Source organism: Lathamus discolor, chromosome 3 (genome assembly GCF_037157495.1).
Source record: "Lathamus discolor isolate bLatDis1 chromosome 3, bLatDis1.hap1, whole genome shotgun sequence".
In the NCBI taxonomy this organism is placed as follows: Eukaryota; Metazoa; Chordata; class Aves; order Psittaciformes; family Psittacidae; genus Lathamus; species Lathamus discolor.
The window spans coordinates 117,693,071-117,716,245 of NC_088886.1; the positions used below are offsets into that span (position 1 = coordinate 117,693,071).

Genomic DNA, 23,175 nt, shown 5'->3' on the forward strand with positions numbered 1-23,175 from the left:
TATTACACATTTGGACCAAAGTTGGTCAGCTTCAGCATACTCTTGCGATCACTATGCCAAAACCAATCAGCGACAATAATTTCAAATGTCAACAGGTTTAACATCCCATATTAACTTTCACCAATATCTAGTTAGACTGATACAAACTCAGTATAATTGCAGTCCATATTTATCTAGAGATCTCTTACCAGCTGAAAAAATCTCAGCCTTTTCCTTTGGCTTCCCAATAGGCTTGTTCCAGTTTTTGACACTACTGTTTGAGTTGCAGAAGGTCTAGCTACTTCAAAGATTAACAGATCCCATTGCTGATGGTTAGAGGATTAGCTAAATAACAACCCAGATGGCGACTCCACAATCCACACAGAGTTGTATCAGTCTGCTTCTTAAATGGGCACACACAAACTGCTAGTTTAAGAACAATGAAGTGTGTGCTTGAGGTGTCTAGGAGGGAACTTGGCTGGTACAGCTGAATAGCTTTTTACATCATAAGCAGTGCTCTCAATTTCTCTGCTAGAAAGTCAGTTCAGGAAGCAGAAGAGCAGGTCCCAGAGGTTTCTGTTACCATCAAGGCAAAGCGTGCTCTTGCACTGTGACACCCAACTGCAGCCACAGGAGAAGTGCCTGGCATGGAGCTGGAGAGCCAAGGCTACACCACAGATGCTTCCTAGTCCAAGGGGAGGAAACGGAAACAAAGCTGCTCAGCTGAATGGAGGTCATTCCTGCAGCCCATGACTGGTGACGGTCCAAGGGCTGAAGGGTAGTGTTGCTGCCATTCCCAAAGCATATTCTCCAGCAGCCTACTAGCACAGTTCACTGAATTTCCTTTCAAAGCTTTCCTACTTCACACTAATGCCTTATATTTAATTGGGACGCATAACGGACCTCATTTACAAAGTGATATGATCACACCTGTATCTCAGCAGTAACCTCAAGCCTTTTGAAATAATCAGGTCCTAAAACTTTCCCATTTCCAGCATTTAACTTCTGAAAAGCTTTGAATTTCCAACAAAGCAAAGGGTTTTTTTTCTAAATCTCTGTCTTGTAACATAGCAACCACAACAAAACATGAAAGATTTAAAGACATAATCACAATTCTGGAAAATCCATCTATTCCCAGTGAACATGAAAGCTACGCATCAAGGATAAAAATGATATAATACATTGTTTTAAAACTGATGATTCAGTGACAGTTATGCAACAAACAAGTACTAAATATCTTTCCAATTTATAGTAACCTTTTGGTCTTTCTACTCTATAGGACTTATGCTCTTAGCGCTTACACAAGTTTTATACCTGTATACACACATTCACTTTAATTGAACTATCCCAAATTTATATCACAATAAAAGAAAGTAGAATCACTTCCTATTTATTTAAGCTTTTTAAGTGCTTAATCTAATCCCTCCAGAACAAATGACCAAAAGTAAAACAAAATATAAAGCTCTGGAGTCCTACATGCAGTTAAAAGTGTTTTATTTTCTTGTATTTAAACTATTGATTAAAGAAGTTATTGTAAACTTCAGCCATAAAATTAAAAGCTCTTCCTATTTAACAGGAAATTTACACTAATTGCCATATACCTGTGACAGGACCTTTAACTTTCAGCCTTGCCATGGACATAGAGGTAATACTTAACACAGCAGTTTTCAGACTGAAGGCATTTTTTCCCCTTCTGGATCCTTTTTAGGAGGCTGGAATATAACCTCACACATCTGCCCCTGCTGAGTAAAATCTGTAAGTTATACCTCTTGAGCTGCTGCTTTTCTGTGTTGGTGGATGTAATCTGCAACACATACCTTCATTCCGCAATGGGGTGCTCTCTGTCCCTGCATTAAAACACAGCCTCTAGAGAATCCCCTTCCTTCTGCTGCTCAGAGACTTGCTCTCTTTCTAGGCTATGTCCTCTCTCATTTTCTTTGCTGTGCCTGGAGCAGGCTTTAAAAAATTCTTGCCAAAAGAATAAAGCTAAAGGAAAGGCTACTTGCCTTAAAATCAACCAAAAAACAGGAAAGAGCAGCTTTACAGGAACTGGAAAAGTGAGTAGGACTCTCACCTTAAAAGATTTTAAAACTAATCTGATTAGGAAAACACAAAAAGGAAAGAAAGGACGTTTGTGTTGAGACCAGACATATGAAGGAGAGAGCCTTTTATTTCTGCCTCTGAATCTCCTTAAATTCATCAACTTCTTGTAAGGGGAAGAAAAAAAGATAACTGTTTGGTAAGCCTCGGCAAAGCCACAGATGAAGTGGCATGTATTTAAGGGGAAAAAAAAGCATAATCTGTGCAGGTATTACCCTGCAAAGAGAACATGCTGAAATAAGGAGAATAGGAGCATCAAAGGCTTTTTATATTATTTCACAGGGATTAACACTACATCCTTCTAAGGCTGAAAGCTACTAGTTTCCAATGTGAAGTACTATCAGTACTATTGGTGACCACTAACTTGGTCCCCAATTCCCAAAGACCCACACCAAATCACCAGGCTGTAAACTGTAACATGGACTGCTGACAGCCATTATCAGCTGCTAACACTTAAATAACATACTTGAACATGTTTGACTTCTGTTCATTAATACAGAATTCTGTACCCCACAGCCTTACTGTGGGGGGCCGCAGCCCCCAACACCTTACCTGGTAGACCCACAGCACATACTGCAACAGCAGAGCTTTATATTCCTGCTTGTTAGGCCAGTACTGAATGGCCAAATCAAAGTCTACTAACCAGGTGCTGCTGCAAAATTCTCTTCACTGGCGCATCATGTGAGGAAGTCACAGCCTACCCTACCACCTGCATTTTGAGATATTACATCCCTAGAAATAACAACTAAATACCAGATTTTTAATTATTTTTTCTATTTTTATCTAAGTGGCTCTATCAATCTGTGAGTCTAATGTCATTCTTCTGGGCTGGCTCATTAGGCAGTTTACCTCACCTCACACAGATACTTCACTGGGGGTGTTGCCTCAAGGACTGAGGGTGTGCAGGTATGGTAGGATGGGGAAGATTTAAGAGTTCATAGGCTCATGAAAACCTGGGCATAGCAGAGGTATACCAAATGAGGAAATTCTTTCCTGTTAGGGTGGTGAGACACTGGAATCGGTTGCCCAGGGAGGTTGCAAGTGCTCCATCCCTGGCGGTGTTCAAGGCCAGGTTGGATGAAGCCTTGTGTGGGATGGTTTAGTGTGAGGTGTCCCTGCCCATGGCAGGGGGGTTGGAACTAGATGATCTTGAGGTCCTTTCCAACCCTAACTATTCTTTGATTCTATAAAAGTAGCACCTCCACAAAATTATCAGTGTTATGTAGGTTCTCACCTTTTGGGCTCTCCTGGCTCTACACCAAGCCACTAGAATCAACTGCACTTTAACACAGTGCAATGTCATAAAGCAGAAGTGAGAAACTAGGGACAGACACATGTCTATTCACTCTCTGATTAACTACCAGCCGGTATACCCCAATCAGGTGTCACCTGCACCCACACTCCTATACAAAATCAGCAAGACAATGTGTTACTCTATTGTCTTTGAAATTGATGTGCTTTTGGGCAGGAACAAAAATCACTCTGCAAGAGCCTTTTCGTAGGGTGTAATCAAGCAACAGATTTTATTATTTTTTTTTTATTGTTCCTCTCTTCTGCTAGCAGGGTGCATAAAAATGATCAGCATTTGATTTTGAATGAACCCAATGATATAGAGATACTTTTACAGGTTACATCTTCCTAAGAAATGTCTTGCAAAGGCTTTATCAAAGGTTTTGACAGGATCTGGCAAAGCCCCAGGAACTCATGACTTGAGCACTGAATACTCCTCCCATTAAATGCACTCATTCACAGACAGGGAGATTTGTCTGCATGCATATAAAATTTTATCAATCTTGAAGCATTTTACAGTCAATCTCAGAACACGTCACATGAAATATTAAGCAATATTTTATTTTCTTTGCAAAGTAAATTAGCAACCTCCTATGCTAGCCTAGCCAAGCATAACAGCACGTATTTGCAGACCAAAAAAGCAAAATCCTCACCTTGTGCCAGAACAAAAATTGTCATAAACGAAGCAAACGCTCATGGACTGCAAAGTTTCCCATTTCCAGAAGTATCCAGACAGAAGCTGAGTAAAGTCCAAGCTACTACCTCTGATCAGTTCCCATTTTCCTCAAGGAGGGTTGAGATTTTTTTATCGGGAGATGAAGGGGAATCATCAAATCTTACGTAAAAATTACTATTTCAGAGGCAATAAAAGCACAGCCATGGAGGCCTGCCCAGTCTATGTGCAGTTAAGGAAATTCTCCAGAACAGCAACTAGTATAAAAGCCCCTACAGAGAACAGGAGTATCTGCTCACAATTTTTAAAATACAAAAACATAAACTAGTGGATATAATTTATTTTTTTTTCTATATATGAGTAATTATTGTAATAGCAGTTCCAACAGATAATAGTACCAATTACAAGAATATTACTAACAAACAATATCACTAATCATAGTTAACAATGACCAAATCAATGATCTTTTAGACGCAGAGAGAAAGCATGACATGTAACCCTTTCCATGCATAAACACTGGGCAAGGATCATTTGCTCTGCACAAGGCAGTCATCAAAAAGGGGCTTCTTTACTTCCAAAAACTGGGCTAAAAGCACTCGCTGTACCTTGGGCAAGGCTGCAGCAGCTCTTTCTGTCCCACGCTGCATGCTTCTCTCTCTTCCAGCTCCAGACACTGCTTCCCGGTGCCCAACGCCACACTCCGTATGCCACGGTGCCGGCTCCGAAAGCCCGGGGTGAGATCTCCCCAGCCACAGGTCTGCGAGCAGGCACTCCATGGAGACCACTCAGACATTTCGCAGTCTTTAGCAACGACACAGGACTTGAAGGTCAAAGGGACACGATCGTGCAGGCAGAGGCTGTGGTTAGAACACAGTAAAACAGCTGAGGAGGCCTTGCTTAATAAATTACTTTTTTTTCAAGCTAAACTCCCAAAGGAGAAAGCTGTGCTCATTTGGGGTAAATCAGACAATCTGCATCGACACCAATACAATGCAAGTAGAAAAGCTGCAATGCAGTGCACAGAACACATTTCCAGTGAGTTCTGGGTGCAATCTTGCATGCTGAGTACTTTGCAAATAATATACTTCATTTATTTCAAGTTAAAACAGATGCAAAAGGCATTTTATTTACTGCTGTGCACTTCAAATTTCACAGTTTATCCAAGACAGAAAATGAAAGCCAAGCCCAAGAGAAATACTACCACTGATAACCATCTCCATCATCCCACGCACACAACTAGCATGTCCATCCATCCATCCAGGTGTCAGCACGTCCTGCTGAGCAACTCTGCTCTTTTAAAAAATAATTAGTCACACACTTTAATAAGAAAGGTGTTGGTTCTGTGAGGCTGTTATCAAACAAATGCTGTCAAACAAGGTCAGAGGGTTTTCAAACCTGACAAACCACCAGAGAGCCAGCAATGCTGCAATTTGCATTCGGGCTGTATTTTTTAGGGACTCAATTACTCCTGCTTACATTAGGACATGATCCTCGCTCATTCTGTAACACACCAAGACATACACCACATAAGGCACAATACAATCGAAAGCTAAATTTTAAGAGCTGCCAGCTGTTGAGGTTTGGTATCAAGATACAAAGTCTCAGAATACTTCTTTTTTAGAGTTCCAAAGTTACAATAGTTTTTCATAATATAGAAAATTATGGCAAACGTAGGAAACACTTCTGGGTGAAGACAAACCTTCAGACTAAAACCACCACCCTTTGCTGCTCCTCCACTTCAGTCTCAGCCAGCTGAAGGCTCTCCCACCTAGCACACAACGGTAAGGACCCCGCAGAGCATGGATGCTGCTGCTCCACCTCACCCCAGTCAGAGCTCAACTAGAGTCACCACTCATCCTCCAAAATCACAGAAAATCCTCTCTTGTCTCTCAAAAACCTGAAATAGCTGATGTAACAGAGCAGGAGAGGATATTCCAAAAGAGGACTGAGGTATGTACGAGCAGAGGTAGCACTGAAGCACCAAGAAGGATGCGACAGGGTAGAAAAAAAAAACAAACAACCAAGAAACCTGAAAAAAAGGAGTCACTAGGGAAAAGGAACCAAGATTTTCTGACTTCTGCCTAGTCTTATGTGGATGATGCAAACTGGCCTCTAAAATTAAGACCATACACGAACTCAGTGTGAACTCTCTCTAAATTTGTATTCTCCAGCCTCCAGTTGCTCACAGTCAGGCTTTTGCCAACTGTAAGGAGCAAATACAGGTACACTTAAAAGGTGTGAAATCCAGAGCTGCTGCCAGGGAACAAGCTATTACCTCATTTAGTACTACTTACAGCACAGTTTGACTAACCAAACTTCCTCTAAAGCAAACAGACTGGGGCAATCATTTCAGAATTGCTGGGCAGTCTCACAGGGGTATCAGAGAAGATAAAAGACATTCATTCACTTCTCCACAAGTCTAGAAATGGGTCCTGTTTTCACAAATGTCAACATGAATATGTCCATGGATACTTGATGAAATTTGACCAGACCCTCAACTACCAGCAAAATACAGCATTTATTGGCTTAAATTTATACTTCAAAATAAATTTAAGAACTGATTTTTTGTTTTAGTTTCTTCACCAGAATAAAACTCATTAATCTCACGGGTACCATGTGGATGAATTTACTGAATTTTAACAACTTCATAAAGTAGAAACAGCCTGTGATATAGCCTCCTCAAAATGAAATTATTCTCACTTACAACTCTAAAAGCTGTCTCATTCATCTGTTACATGTCAAATGCAACTGATTGCAAAGCTGCCTCTGATACAAGACATCAATACTAGTGAACCAAAGACCAAAAAGTAATAATCATCATAACTGTATTTACTAACACAAGGATCTAGACTCTTGTTTGGAACATTAGGTTAGGTGGAGTCGCATGAACAGTAACTTTACTTCCCTTTTAATACTTTTTCAACAGTTATCGGGTGAACCACCCATGCCACAACATCAACAAGAAACAAGAATTCCTCACTTTAAGTAGATAAAATAGTAGCACAGACAACTCGCTGTTCCTAATTTATGGTACTAGAAAACTAGAGTTTACCTAGAACACAACATGGAGGGTAACTGATGTCACATTTTAAAAAGTGACCAGAACTTCGCAGTCAGTAACCAGTACAAAAACACAAATCCATTTTTGGGGTTTCACCACTGCAAAGGAGACTTGAGTCTTGCCTGATCTTTACTGAAATACCAAACAAAATGAAGCCCTGAACATACTGATTTGGGGTCTTCTTTAAAACTAATATCGCTACCCCCAGTTAGCAAGACAATACCCACAACACCTCTCCTGATGGATTTAAACCTACATTGACACTCTCTGTGCAAAAGACAGCAACCATCCTTGCTTTCTGCAGAAGGTTTTGAACCATTCCAAGACTGAACAGCTGTTTCTTTTCCTGAAGATGCCTCCACTGCTCCTACTATAAAAGGCTAAAGAAATAACTTTGTTGACCTAAAGGTGAACAAGATGTGGAGCTGGCAATTTCCACCTTCTGCTTCTGTAAGTTTTTGAGGGAGAATTACATGCCACTGCGTAACACAAAGAAAATCTAATTAACTTGTACCTACTCATTCAGAGCCTCAAAGTCAAATTAATTGTGACACTGAGCAACACAAAGACAAATGTAAAAACATGCTTTTGCATGAAGTTCAGACACAGCCTTTCATGTTGCAAGTGTATGTAGGACAATCTAACACAGATAAAGCCCAGACATGCAAGATGCTCTCTGACTGGAGGCCACAAACCAGATGTGTGTTTGCACTGTTGTAGCTGTATCCAAACTGGCAGGGAGAGGACAGAGGTCTTGGGGACAGGGAATATTATGTAAGCCCTGTTTTTAAACTAACTTTCCATGCATTAATGTATCAGGTTAGATCTTCTTGGGAGTCAAATCTTATAACTGTGATATAGTAGGGTACTTATGCGATTGACACTTTTTCCTTGGATTGATACTGTAAAACTGCATGGATTGTTTCACAACCCAACTTGCTCAAGTGGCAGAGAGCCCTCTTACTTTCTCATGCATTGAAGGGGAATAAACCACATGTAAAAAAAAATACATTAAACCAAAGGAAGCCTACTCATGCTTCTTTTACACTTGCATAGTCCTACAGGTACAAGCTGAAAAGCAAGAAGAGGAAGAGAAAAAGCAGCCCCACAAACCACTCCTACTGTACAGCTCCACATCCTCTGTGACTGTAACTACAGGCTGCTCCCCAGTCTCCAGCCATACTCTCCACCATGAGATACAGTAACTGTGCAGCCTTAAGCTGAAACACACGACCCTTCTGTTCTGGACAAAAAAGCAACTCACCAAAAAATGGTAAATTTTCCAACAGCTCAGTGCATCCATGCTACATGCCTTACAGTCCACACAGTCATGATATCCACCACAAGGAAATGGGTGAAAACACATATATCAGCAGGAAAAACGAGGAAGACTGACTAGCAGTGAATCATTAAATCAGGTTGGGCACAGGACAGAAATTACCCCTGGTTTCCTTTCGGAACCATATCAATGCATTCAGAATGAAAGGTTAATGTTTTTCCTTGCATTAGAGGAAGAGAAAGGTGGTTATTGTTGAACCTTACATACTGAAAGGATCATCTCCTAAACAACTTGACACATTAAGAAGCTATCACCATGCCTATGCTGCTGGTACAGAAGGCAGCACCAGGAGGACAGGATACTGCTTCAGCAGCCAGACTCTGCCCTGTCAGCTCAGGAAGGCTCCCGAGGAGTGCCAAGCCTCACCAGGAAATGCATGCTCAAACCCACACACTGCAGAGAAGAAAATCTTGAAATGAGCTAAGCTACACTTGATAATAACACGTAATTTTTCCCCTTTCCTAAAGTCATCTCCTATTCTGTAATTAACGACCCAACCTTACATGCTGCTGGAATAAACACTACCTGCTCTTTGCAATTGGCTAATAATATTAGGGTCTAATAATGGATACAGTTTTGCCATGTTTCTAGCAGCATCGAAACAATTTTGCCCTTCTGAAAATCAGTGTTAACAGGCGCACTTTCAGGGATTCATAATGTATTTTAGGGTCCTGAAGAGCTGCCAAGGCTATTTCAGATAATTATGCAGTGAAGGCTTCTTTGGCAGAAGAAATACTGGCCCCTTCTGCACCAGCGTGGTACAGAAGATGAGGGATATTTGCCTGCCATGCAACTGACAAATGGAAAGGGAGCTGGGAGACTTACAATCCAAACAAACACCGGGCTTTTGTATCAAAAATGTCTAAGTGTTGGTATCTCCAAAACTTACCACACCAAATTCTCTATTTCAGCTAAAAAGAAACGCTGATTTGTATCTGCACTACTCACTGAGATCTTAAAGCTACAGAAGCAGACGGCTTTTAGCACAATTTGTAAACAGAAGAAAAAAGACCAATTATTATAGGACACTTTCTAAAATATTACTTATTGAAATTAAAAAGCAGTCAGCGCTCCTTTGTTTTAGGTTATTTTAATAAAAGCAAAGGAAATGAGAAACTAAACTTTAAAAAACACTAGAAAATAAAATCTCCTTATCCAATAGCTCAGGAATTTATCTGCAAGCCTGAGCACTGGGGCTTGATTCCTACATTTGTTGGGAGGAATGTGAACACACATCTCCTCTTCCAGGTCAGAATCGCAACCATCAAATAGCATATTACAGCACAGAGTTTCCACCTCTGGAATGCAAAATTTTGTATTCATCCAGAGAATAGAAGAATGCCAACACTAGAAACTGCAAATAATTTTTTTCTATAAACACACAACAGCACAGTGGTTAAGTACAATACACTAGGAAATGGGTAATGGAAATTCAAATTATAGAGGCAAACAAAAGAGCTGAATGCTGCTCTACCTCAACCTTGTCGGATGGGTTATTCCTTGAGTGAGTTTGACCTAAATTTTCCACTTACAAAGGCAAAAGTAAACAAACCCAAATCCAACTCTATTATATTACTGCTGTCATCTTATGCATAGAATGAAGAGTTTAAGAAATACATACCTGAAAGGACTCCTAATCCATGTAACAATAATAATAAAACCCTAAACCTGACTAACTTCTCAGTATGCTTAGTGAGCATACACATCAGGTTAGAAAATCAGGTTAAATTTATTTAGGAGTTCAAGGTCTAGCTATGGGCACTCGTTTCCCTAAATTACAATTTAGTGTCTAACCTAAATAACTTTGTCCCACTATGCAGCAGTTTTGTTGCAACTGTGACAAGACAGAAAAGCTAAAAGAGCAGAAGTTCCAGCACACTCATTTCTTGCAACTTTTCCAGAGGGTTTTTTTGTATTATTTTTAAATAGATTGAAGTACTTATGCTTGAATTTGTTACCTGATATGAGATATAACGCAAAACAAACTTTTTTCTGAAATACAATGAAATCCGAATTCTATATGAATTTTAAAATAGTCTTTAAGAGCTTCAAATCAGATCCATAAAATCATTCTATTTTGATGTCACCCCTTTTATTTTCACAAATATAAAGTTTCTACATCAAATTTTTTTTCTGAGCAGAAATGGACCTCTTAAGGTATACTGATGTTCTGCTGTTCAGCTGTCTTCAAGTGTTTTCAAAAAAGTCTGTCCTTCCCTTTCTTCTTCCTTTTTTCCCTTTTTCTTCCATTTTGACAAATATTGAACTTCTAAACTGGAAAACATTTCCCAGCTCTGTCTCCCTGATACAGCATATCCAATCTTCCATGTGCTTGTGCTCCTCTCCAAGTAATTCCTGCTTACAGTTTTTACCTTTAAAATTGCTAGGATTTTTGCTTGCACTGTTAAGGTTGGTACACACACAAAGATCTTTGCCAGACCATTTATTTAAATGTAAAAAATATTTTTCTTATAATGCAAAAGATACTTTGGCTTCTACCTGAGGGTTCAGTGTAAAACCAAAGAATCCTTTCTGCAGGGTTTGATGGCATAATTTAGATGGCGAATGAAGTTGCTAAGCCACTGTCCACCATATTTGAAAAATCATGGCAGTTGGATGAAGTTCCTGACTACTGGAAAAAGGGAAATATAACCCCCATTTTCAAGAAGGGGAAAACCGATGACCCCGGGAATTACAGACCAGTCCGTCTCACCTCTGTGCCTGGCAAAATCTTGGAGCACATTCTCCTGGATGGCATGCTAAGGCACATGAAAAACAACAAGGTGCTTGGTGACAGCCAGCATGGCTTCACTAAGGGGAAATCCTGCCTGACCAATTTGGTGGCCTTCTGCGATGGGACTACAGAACTGATGGACAGGGGTAGAGCAGTTGATGTCATCTACCTGGACTTGTGCAAAGCATTTGTCCCACACAACATCCTTGTCTCTACATTGGAGAGACATCAATTTGATGGATGGACCACTCGGTGGATAAAGAACTGGCTGGATGGCCACACACAAAGAGCTGTGGTCAATGGCTCCATGTCCAGCTAGAGACCAGTAACGAGTGGTGTCCCTCAGGGATCGGTGTTGGGACCGGTCTTGCTCAACATCTTTGTTGGTGACATGGACAGTGGGATTGAGTGTGCCCTCAGCAAGTTTGCTGATGAGACCAAGCTGTGTGGTCCGGTTGATATGCTGGAGGGAAGGGATGCCATCCAGAGGGACCTTGACATGCTTGTGAGGTGGGCTGATGCCAGCCTTATGAAGTTTAACCATGACAAGTGCCAGGTCCTGCACCTGGGTCAGAGCAATCCCAGGCACAGCTACAGGTTGGGCAGAGAAGAGATTCAGAACGGCCCTGCGGAGAAGGACTTGGGGATGCTGGTTGGTGAGAAACTGAACATGAGCCGGCTTCAGTGTGCGCTCGCAGCCCAGAAAGCCAACTGTATCCTGGGCTGCATCAAAAGGAACGTGACCAGCAGGTCGAAGGTGATCCTGCCCCTCTACTCTGCTCTTGTGAGACCTCACCTGGAGTATTGTGTGCAGTTCTGGTGTGCAGTTCTGGTGTCCTCAACATAAAAAGGACATGGAACTGCTGGAACAAGTCCAGAGGAGGGCCACGAGGCCACGAGGATGATCAGGGGACTGGAGCACCTCCCGTATGAAGATAGGCTGAGGAAGTTGGGGCTGTTCAGCCTGGAGAAGAGAAGGCTGAGTGGGGACCTAATAGCAGCCTTCCAGTACCTGAAGGGGGGCCTATAGGGATGCTGGGGAGGGACTCTTCATTAGGGACTGTAGTGACAGGACAAGGGGTAACAAGTTCAAACTTAAACAGGGTAAGTTTAGATTGGATATAAGGAGGATGTTCTTTACTGTAAGGGTGGTGAGGCACTGGAATGGGTTGCCCAAAGAAGTTGTGAATGCTCCATCCCTGGCCAGGTTGGACAGGGCCTTGGGTGACATGGTTTAGTGTGAGGTGTTCCTGCCCATGGCAGGGGGGTTGGAACTAGATGATCTTAAGGTCCTTTCCAACCCTAACGATTCTTTGATTCTATGATTCTATAATTTAAGCACCAGTGAAAAACTGAAAACAAATGTCAGGCACTTTTCCCACCACTGCCACCTATTTCACAAGAGAAAGGACACCCCATCTACCATTCCCATCAATCACAAACTTGTTAGCAAAGACGCTAAAATGAATGTCCTGCCAGCAATCTGACATCTGTAAGAAGTTAACATGTTCAAACTTTAAGTCTTTAAAAAACTGTCTGCCCAGCAAAATCCAATTTTTGGCAAAGTACCATCTGCCATGCTGAGCAGCACACCAGGAACCCTCGCCTGCCAGTGAGCACGGTGGCTGCTACTGCTGCTTGCCATCTTTGCTGGCCGCTCCACAACCCTGAGATTAGACACCAGTAAACTAAAAAACCTTGATAATTAATTAAGCATCTTTGCCATTGCATTATAAATTAGGAGGCGAGATGAACAGATGGTTCCTGTCCTCACACGGCTTGGATCACTCAGGGGCTGGTTAGCTGACCACTCCCAGTATCCACCACTTTCCTTTAAGAATCAGGCAGCGGCAGGAGGCGGGGTTGATGGCAAAGCCCTGGCAAACCAGCAGCTCAGAGCCCGCTGTTAGAACACATCTTGGGATATTCCTCTCTCTTGCCTCATTTTTCCAGATATTGAATTTATATCTCTCATCGGTACTTACTCGATGGTGTTAGCTGAACTACGAAACCTCAGCCAAGAAAATGAAAAAGCACAAACAAGGTGCTTCTTCCCAGTTTTACAGCAGACATTTGGCTGCCTGCCAAACCCTGCTACAGGGTTATGCAAATACATTTACTCTTCATCAGTACCCAAAATATCATTGCTCATGTAAAGCAACATCTGCAAGATCGGGTCCATTCTTAAGAAGAATGGCAGCAAATATGTTGCACAACAGAACAAGGAGGTCATAACCTTTAGGCTTAAAGAGAGTCATTGTCAGGCATATTTGTTATCAGTGACATTCCAGCCCTGAAGATAACACAGACTGGATTTTACACTGGATTTTTAGGTTTGGATTTTAGGTGCAAAAAGAGAAAGGAAAAGTGTGTGACCATCTCAACTCTGTAACATGGCATGACCAATTGCGCTCTATTCAATTGATGTGTTTTCCTCTTGTATCTGGAGTAAGGGATGGGTCAAACTCAGCTCTCTCTGCAGTAGATCTGAGACACAGCCTCGGCATGAAGTCTGCCAGAAGGCTGCTAACAGACCTGTACATTCCCAAAAAGGGGGCTACATCAGCAAGAAAAAGCCCAGCAAGGAGCAGGGAAGGAGACAACTTGATCAGCAGTAGTCACTAAAACTAAAGCTCCTGGGACCTTCTGCACTGTCATCCAGAAATTCAGCAAATAACTCGCAGGCAGCAAAAAGAAAATACCTACAGAAACATACGGTGTCTTACATTCCCCATTCTTACAGAAATATAGCAGTGAGTGTGTGAGGGCAGAGCAAGTGAAGTTTTAACAAAATCAGAATCCCCTTCCCAGAGTCTCCGATAAGGAATGAGATACAAGCGTCAGAAGAACAGCTAACAAGTGTTAGAAGACATAAACCTGCTGCTGGTTGCATGGCAGCATAAATCACAAGTGACTCCATTAAAGTCAAGCAGCTACATGAGCATAAAATGTGTATATTTAGAATCAGCATATATTTAGAGACAAGTAATAAAGTCAAGATGTTAGAAACTGCTGGAACATTTCACAAAGCTTGACTTCTTCCAACCAGTAAGAAAAAATCTGCACTTTACCATAGGTGCAATAGGAGGGGGTAAGAGAAAGGCTAGAATGTATATTTTCACCTCAGTATGTGTGCAAAAACCACTGCAGGCACTAACAGGGGTAGAGAGTTGGATGTAAAATAACCTCTTTTCTCTGCCATTTGAGCTTGTTCAGGTGCTAGGAAGTATAGATTACTGAGAAACAGATTGATTTCTGCAAAATTCAGGAGCAGGATTTTTCAAGAACTTCTAATATCCTTGAAAAAACAGAATACAGAAAGTTCTCCAGAAATCTTGACTTTGTCAGAACTCAGTTTCTCAGTCATGTATAGCTCCTGTCACCTGCCCAGGAACCTGAAGGTGCACAAGTCCATGGGACCTGATGAGATGCATCCACCTCCATGGATGAGGCACTTCTATCCTGAGCGAACTGGAAAGTGAACTGGTTAAGCTACTGCTCATCATATTTGAGAAACCATGGCAGTCCACTGATGTTCCCACTGACTGGAAAAGGGGAAACATAACACCCATTTTTAAAAAGGAATAAAGGATGCAGGGAACTACAGGCCAGTAGTAATCATGGAGCATAATCATGGAGCAGATCCTCCTGGAAACTATGCTAAGATACATGGGAAAGAAGGAGATGATTGGTGACAGTCAACATGGCTTCACTAAGGGCAAATCATGCCTGACAAATTTGATAGCCTTCTACAGTGGGGTTACAGCATTGCTGGATATGGGAAGAATGACTGACGTTATGTACCCGGGCTTGTGCAAAGCATATGACACTGTCCCACAAGACATCCTTGTCTCTAAACTGGAGAGGCATTGATCTGATGGATGGACCACTCTGTGGATAAGGAATTGGCTGGATGATCGCACTCCAAGAGTTGTAGTCAACAGCTTGATATTCAAGTGAAGACCACCAAAAAGTGGTGTCCCTCAGAGATCAGTATTAGGACTGGTGCTGTTTAACATCTTTGTCAGCAACACAGACAGTAGGGTTGAGTGCACTGTCAGCAAGTTTCCCAATGACACCAAGCTGTGTGGTGCAGTCGACCTGCTGTAGGGAAGGGATGCCGTTCAGAGGCACCTTGGCAGGCTGAAGAAATGGGCCCATGCAAACATCATGAAGCTCAACAAGGTCAAGTGCAAGACCCTGCACATTGGTCAGGGCAATCCCAAGCACAAATACAGGCTGGTCAGGGAATGGATTGAGAGCAGTCCTCAGGGGGTGCTGGTTGATGGGAAGGTCAACATAACCCAGCAATGTGCACTCACAGCCCAGAAAGACAACCATATGCTGGGCTGCATCAAAAGGAAGTCAAGAGAGGTGATTCTCCCCCTCCACTCTCATGAGACTCCACTTGGAGTACTGCTCTCTGGTCTGCAGCATAAGAAGGATGTAGATTATATATAAGGAAGAAATTCTTCACAGTGAGGGTGGTGAGGCACTGGAACAGGTTGCCTTGAGAAACTGGGTGCTCCATCCCTGGAAGTGTTCAAGGCCAGGTTGGACAGGGCTTTGAGCAACCTGGTGTAGCAGAAGGCTGAGGGGTTGGAACTAGACGATCTTTAAGGTACCTTCCAACCCAAACCACTCTGATTCTACGAAATCCAACCGGAGGTGAAATACCAAAGCTTAGACAGCTTAAATTTAAATGCAATTTTCAGTGGTGCCCAGCGACAGGACAAGGAGCAATGGCCATAAACTAAAACACAAGAAGCTTCACCTCAACATGAAGAAGCAGTTCTTTATATTGAGGGTGGCAAAGCACTGGAACAGGTTGCCCAGGGAGGTTTGTGGAGTCTCCCTCTCTGGAGACACTCAAAACCTGTCTGCATGTGTCCCTTTGTAATCTGCCCTAGGTCCTGCCTTGGCAGGGGGGATGATCTCTAGAGGTCCCTTCCAACCCTAATGATTCTGTGATTATTAGCTGCACATTACTGTAACTTTCACATTTTAATTATAGCAAAGCAACCTACTAAGAGAAATTATTAGAAAGAACACATGGGGACACAAATCAACAACCACTACCAAGGACAGACATGCAAGTCACCTATCTTGTATCAGCATCCAAGGGATACACCCAGACAGAAGACTCATTAAGCAGGAGACAATCACCGGCTTGCTCGCTGATCTATCTTTCCAAGAAATATGTTTTACTAAACTCTCAAGGCCAAACTTCTCAGACTTATTTTATGCAGTGGTGATTTGTAAGAATGAAGGAGTTTAATCTGGTGCAATTTTAGCCTCTTCTGACAAATACATGCAGTACACGACTGAGAAGAAAACCTCTCTATACCACAGCCAGGGCCCAGCAATGGTACAAAGTGATATATATTTCCATTTTCTCAATGTTTCTTCAAAAGAACAACAAAACAAAAAAACAGGAAAGAATTATTAAAAACATAAACTGAATTAAACAGTAACAGTTCGTAGAAGGATGCCAAATATTCAGCATATGCTAGCTTTGCAAGAAGGGAATTAAATTAACTAACAAACAAACAAACAAAAAGACCATAAAGAAAGCACATAAAAATTTGCATTAGGAACTCAAGAACGTGAGCGTGTTTGCTGTGGTGCTGCCATGCAGAGCAAGCACTCCATCAAACAAATCCACTGGGGATGAAATAGAAGACAAAGCACCCTTACCTCAGCGCTGCATTTTTTCCATCACTCCTTACACACCTGACCTGCCTGGTTTGGTAACCGATCTCCACCTCCCTGGGATGGTGGTGGGGTTTATAGCCTTGAAGTCCAGATGTGCTTTGCTCTCCAGAGTCTGAACCCAAATCAGGCATAGTCCTCCCTGCCAGGTCAATGTCTTTAGGATGGGGCAGCTGGCATTCACCCCAAGGTCCCACTCGGAGGCTGTAGGTGTGCTCCTCCTCCCCAAGAGGACAGGCGGGAATGCTGCACGCTCTGGATTCGGTGAGATTTGGGCACGGGGCACCCCCGTAGAGAGGAGGAGCGATGACCGCCCGGGTCCGGTACTGCAAGCTCTTGGTGCAGCCTGTGCCACACTCAGACCAGCCAGAGAACTCGGACACAACACAGTCCCGTGGGCAGGGCACCAAGCAGGCTTGCTCAGCAGGTGGCTGCGGTGTGAAATACTCACATATTTCATTGGCAACAACGGTTCTGTTGAGCTTCTGAAGGCAGCGGACGCTCCGGCGCTGCAGCCCGTGCTGTGCGGTGACACAAGTCCGGGATCCCACCTCACTGCCAGCAGAGGAGATGAGCCCACACCTGTCCCATGCCGAAACCTCCCACTCGAACAGCTCCAGGTGCCAGTCACAGATTTTAAAGCACCTCCTCTGGCTTTCGGGCTTGTCCTTCTGGTCGCAGTTTGCGTGGTACGTTGTCCAGCCCTCCACATGGGTGCACCAGACAGCCCGACTCCGAATGCCCCCCGAGCCACAGTCACCCACACACCGGCCCCAGTGACCTGCAAAGGAGGAGGTGTTGAGAAATGCCATGCAATACTCCTGCCACAGACCTGCCTTGATGGATGCCCAGTAGCATCCAAACCAAACCCTGCCATGCATTGAAAAGTAAATAACTACCAGCTGGTCCCTAAAATTGGTTAAATGCTTCCTAAAGGCTACAAGTAATTTCTTCTCCCAGCGTAGCCGTATCACTACATCACTCAGAGAAACTTGCAGGGAAGAAAGACAAAAGAAAATGCCCCATATAATCTCAAATTAAAGGCAGGCCAGGCGAATTTCTGTAGCATTAAAATGCATCCCAAACCCTGAGGAAACATGAATACTTAATTTCACTTGTACAAATGAATATAAAATGATCATAAAGGAACAATAATCTAATAGGAAAAGAAAGTCAAGTTAGATAAGAGGAAAATAGCCTTAATAGAGCAATTAGTCAATGGAATAAACTGCACTGGCAAGCAGCTGAATCATCATCTGCAAGGATAAAACAGTGAGGATAAATACTATGAAAATAAAAGCATACTTAATAGGGGCTCAAAATAGAGGAACTAATTAGGTATGATAGCGTATGTACTGCAGGATAGGTGTCACAGGGTTCTGCTTTGACAGCAGAGCCTCAATAGCAGAAAAGGCACCTCGCATGCATCAACTTCTCAATTAGCCCGAAATGCACATCGAGCAAGTCGATTCCATTTCCGGTGCATGGCACTGTATGCGGTGGTGAAGCTCGGAAAGAGAAATTAAAACAAAATTAAACACAGTGACGTCATTTTTAGTTGCAGAACATGTGAACATACGTAATCAGATGAATCTTATCTGAGGATTTGCAGGTGAATGTAATCAGACATGGCTAAATAGAAAGATTTTTCTGTGACAACAAAAATCCACCAAGTCAAAAAAATAATCTGATGGCTATAAAGTACAAAATCACTTGCAAACTGAAGAGAAAAGCTAGAAAAAAGCACTCTGGCCAAACTTTAACATATTTAAGGGATTCTGATGATCATGTCTCAAGAGGGCCCCATCTCATTCCTGAGTTTAAAAACTTTCCAATATCTCACAACAGAGCAATTTTGCTCAGTACAAGCACTGCATACGTAATTCTTGCTTGACAATACACAGCAACTACCCTATCTTTTGCATTTTTTCAAGGCAGAAAATGAACTTGCAATAAGCAGGTCAATTTAGATTAAGAAAAGTTACTCCTGTCAAGTTATCTAAAATTGATTCTAAAACTACCAAACATTTACGTGCTTACACTACAAAACCAAATACACACATAAAAACCAAAAATAGTCCTATAATGGCTGCAATTATAATATCAGCTATTTCATTCAGCTGATGGTGGTTTTGTTGGTAATCCCATTGTTCTTTTTTGATGAATACAGGAGTTAATCCTCCAGAGCCAGGAGCCTGACAAAGTGTAATAAAAAGAAAAAAAAGAAAAAAAAAAGAAATCTTGTTCCTTTTTCATTGTTACTAAAGGAGGAAACTAAATAGGAATTGGATATAGCCAAGCTTCTCCTCTTCTTACCATTTCCCTTCTGTGGGCGCTCCTCCTCCCCTCATCCTAAAGGCCAGGACTGCAACTCTACCCTCAGACTGGCATGGCACCTTCTCCGTGGAGGACATGCAGAGGGCAAGGGGGATTTTCAGAGTCGTCAGGGTTTAGACAGTTCCAGCTTTTGTCGAATCCTTCAGGCTATGTGAAAAACCGTTGTCCCTTTTATGCCTCTGTTTTACACCAAAAGATATCAGACTGAGGTAATAACTCAGCCGTGTCATGCATCTTGAATGGAAAAAGGTTGCATCAAACTATAATGTGCTCTACAAGCCGCACTACACTAACGACAGCCTTTCAACAGAATCCACTGCGCTTAAAAAATGAATATTCAAAAAAATGAATCTTTAAATACGCTTTTGAAATTCAGTTACATGAAGAGGTCCATTGACAATTTAAAAGTTCAGCCTTGATACTTCATTTCTCTCTAAAACAATTTTCTCATACAAATGCCAGCAAGATTCAAAACCAGACATCGGATTATGTATGTACTGTCATCTTACAAAAAAAAATAGTCAAAATTCAAACCTCAAGTACTAGGCGCCTTTGTATTAACAGAAAGTAACAACCACAAAGACTATGCATTGAGACATTATTGTATCATTTGCTTATTTTAGCATTTATTTCTCCTCAGCAAAGGCAGTTTAGTTTTTTGATATGTGGAAGTTTCAGTACAGGAAAAGTCTGGGTTTCACCAGTTTGCTTTTAAAGCAAAAATTCAAAAATAATATTGTTTCACTTTCAGCATTTTGTACAACAGTATTTTACTCATCAACAGGACCTTGAAACACATTGCACCAATTAAGTATCTACTACTTAGGATGGCAGACAGCATTAAACTCTCCCATGGAGTAATACAAAGCAGTTTTAGGAGAGGACTGGCCAAATTATACTCACCACACCTTCCACCACTCTTTCACTACTCTACAGAACTCATCATGCTCGTATTTTTAATGCATTTCTGGGTGTTGCTCTTGAGATACTCCATGTACTAGCTGCAGATTTACCAATCCTTACATTAAGAGGATAGAGAGAGACACAGAAGAAGCCAGAAGCAAGATGTGACCATTATATAATGTCAAATATGAATTTAGAATGAAAAATTACCGAAAGGAAAAAAAGTAAGCAAGGACTCATAAGTAATTACACTATCATTAGACACATCACAATTTGCAATTATTCTCTCGCAAATGTGCTAAAAACCTATGCTCTTGGCATACTGAAAAAGGAAGCATGAAAACTAAGGTTAAGAATCAGATGCAAAACCTGTTACTATGGATTTTTTTCACTTCCTGATGATATCTTCAGGATGCAGCAGTAAACTTATCCACAATGTTTCACTGCTTGGTTAAATATCCTGTTCAGTAGCTTAAAGGAGGAGAAGGATGTAAACACTTCCTGTTCAATAGTCTGCTTTGTAATTAGAATTCAATTATTTTTAGAAAAGTCATGTTAAATTTACACATTCCCTGTGTATAAATCTGAGTCAATTAAAAGAAACATCTTGGCACAATGTGAAAAATACTATTAACTACGTTTTAGTAAAAACCCACTGGAATTTAGGCATCACAAGACCAAACTTCAGAAACATGCTTTACAAACTCCCAATATAAAATGGGACACCACTGGATATTAAAGACTGAACAAAATTAAATATCATTACATAGCGATCTGTCTACAGAAAGTACACAAAGATGAAGATAAAGGATTGATATTGTCTGTCTCCTAACTATTGTAAACTACTCCGATACTGGATGGCTGTTTGATCTCATCACAGCAAGACACAGGTGGGAGGAGAGACCATGAATGTATGCAGAAACCAGGGAGGTCACAGCTGGATGAAGTGAAAAACCTCATCACTATGAGGACAACCCTTGGAACAGGCTGCCCCAATGGACAGCAGAATCTCATCCTTGGAGGTTTGCAATATCCAACTGAACAAAGCTCTGAGCAACCTGGTGTAAATGCAATGCTGAATCTGCTCTGAGCAGGAAGTTCAACAAGATGACCTCCCATGGTCCCTTCCAATCCAAATTACTCTATAAAAGAGCATCTAACTGAAAGTAAGGCTTTGTCCACTAGGATGCCAAAAACATTCTTCACTAAAAAATAGCATGGAGATCTGCAAAATACCAAGGAACATGCAAACCTCACAAATAAATCTGTTAGTCAACCAAGCTAGAGAGAAATTAAATCAAATCACTATATCCAAAAATTGACTTATACAAAAATTGTAAGAGACAGTGGGATATCTTTGTTTACAGAAAACTGTAAACAAAGACATCCTACTGTCTCTTAAAGACATCTATAATACTATAAGTGATAATGACATGAAAGGGATTAATTAATCAAGATAAAATAATAAAGAAAAGCTACACATTGTTCTGTTTGCCACCTTTTATCAGCCAGAAAGAGTACTCCACTATCGTCCCATACAGCTTCTCTAATCCAATTGAAGTATGCAATAATACAACAATTGTAGTTTATTTGATGTAATGTGCACTGATTTGCTTTTCCTGCCTGTGAGACATACCTACAGCTATGCAATACTTACATCTGAAAGAATACAGTGACATCTGCTCTTTGACACACAGGTGTCACAAGCAGAAGGCAAGAAGGCTTTTCAGATAATAATTCCATATTACAGATGAAAAGAAACACCAGTAAACATCAAACCTAGAACAAGAATCCTAGTAAGAGCTGCTTAATAAGTATGTTATTGCTTAATAAGGTTTGCCAGAATAATTATGCTCTGTTTAATGTGACATTTAGCTTAATTGCAACCATTTCACCATCTGAGAATTCATTCAACAATAAGCATCTTCCACAATTATTCTGTCCCTGTAGCTACATACTAATCTGCAAATCCGGGACAAGATCATCAATCAGTTAAATAGAGTATCCTCTGAGTAATTTATTTCAAACAGGTAACAGATATGCTCTGAGTCACATCACATCTGATACATAAAACAGAGAAGAAACACTGAGAAAAAAAATTAATGGACAATCACTGGAATAGTCCTCCTATTCTCAACACTTTTTCATTGTGCCTTTCAGTTTAAGTGTAAAATATAAGAGGAATTGTTCTAGACCTTAACAATTTGTTTTCAAACAGAACTTCCTAATTCTTAGACAAATATAACAAAGATCAACAACTTCCTTGATGCCTGACTGAGGAATAACTCCATTAGACATGATTGTAACTCCAGAAGATCACTGCAGTGTCCACTTAAATTGAATACTTCTGCTTGAAAAGTCATATAATCACTTTGGATGCCATTCCAGCATCCTTCCACCACAGCATGTTCATATGAAATGGAAAGATCCAAATTCTGTGATTTCTGAGAACATATAAAACTGACAACACGAGTTCTATTCCTAACAGCATTACAACCAACTAATATCAACTATCAGTAACAGCAACAAAAAATAAGTTCCAATGAATTAGTTTCATAAGAATTGGTTATTTTATGAGAAGTTTTCATGAGATTTATGTAATTTCACAGGAACCATGTCTTTTTTATGAGATTTGGACATATTAATTATGAACCAAACTTCAATATTATATGAACTATCACTTATTTTCTCACCTTTTTTTTTTTTTTTCTTTCCCAGTAAGATGCAAAGCTACTCCACATTATAACAAGAAAAATATTTCTAATGATTTGGACAAAGTTCTTACTATGCTGATGAAAGTCATATCATTTGCATACCATGCTCTCTCCATATCAGTGTACTCAGTCCAGTGACATCTTTTTTTGCAGACTAAACAGTCTAACATCTTGGGGACGAACTCCTTAGAAAGTCTATAACACCTTTATCTGATACTTCTACATATTATATATCACAAAGTAATATTAGTATAGCTGTAAAAGCTGCAAAGCGTTCAACACTGTCCCACATGACATCCTTCTCTCTAAATTCGAGAGACATCAATTTGATAG

General features: G+C 41.1%; 1 protein-coding gene across 6 annotated transcripts in view; it reads right to left on the reverse strand.

The window, feature by feature from the left end:
• Positions 1-23,175, reverse strand: part of THSD7B (thrombospondin type 1 domain containing 7B) — a 340,543-nt gene that overhangs the window by 205,965 nt on the left and 111,403 nt on the right. For all 6 annotated transcript variants that reach the window (XM_065671287.1, XM_065671292.1, XM_065671289.1 and 3 more), the window contains exons 4-5: positions 16,874-17,669; positions 4,648-4,899 (exon numbers count right to left, since the gene is read on the reverse strand). In XM_065671287.1, coding sequence (XP_065527359.1) covers positions 4,648-4,899; positions 16,874-17,669 — 1,048 coding nt within the window. The remainder of the gene's footprint in view (positions 1-4,647; positions 4,900-16,873; positions 17,670-23,175) is intronic.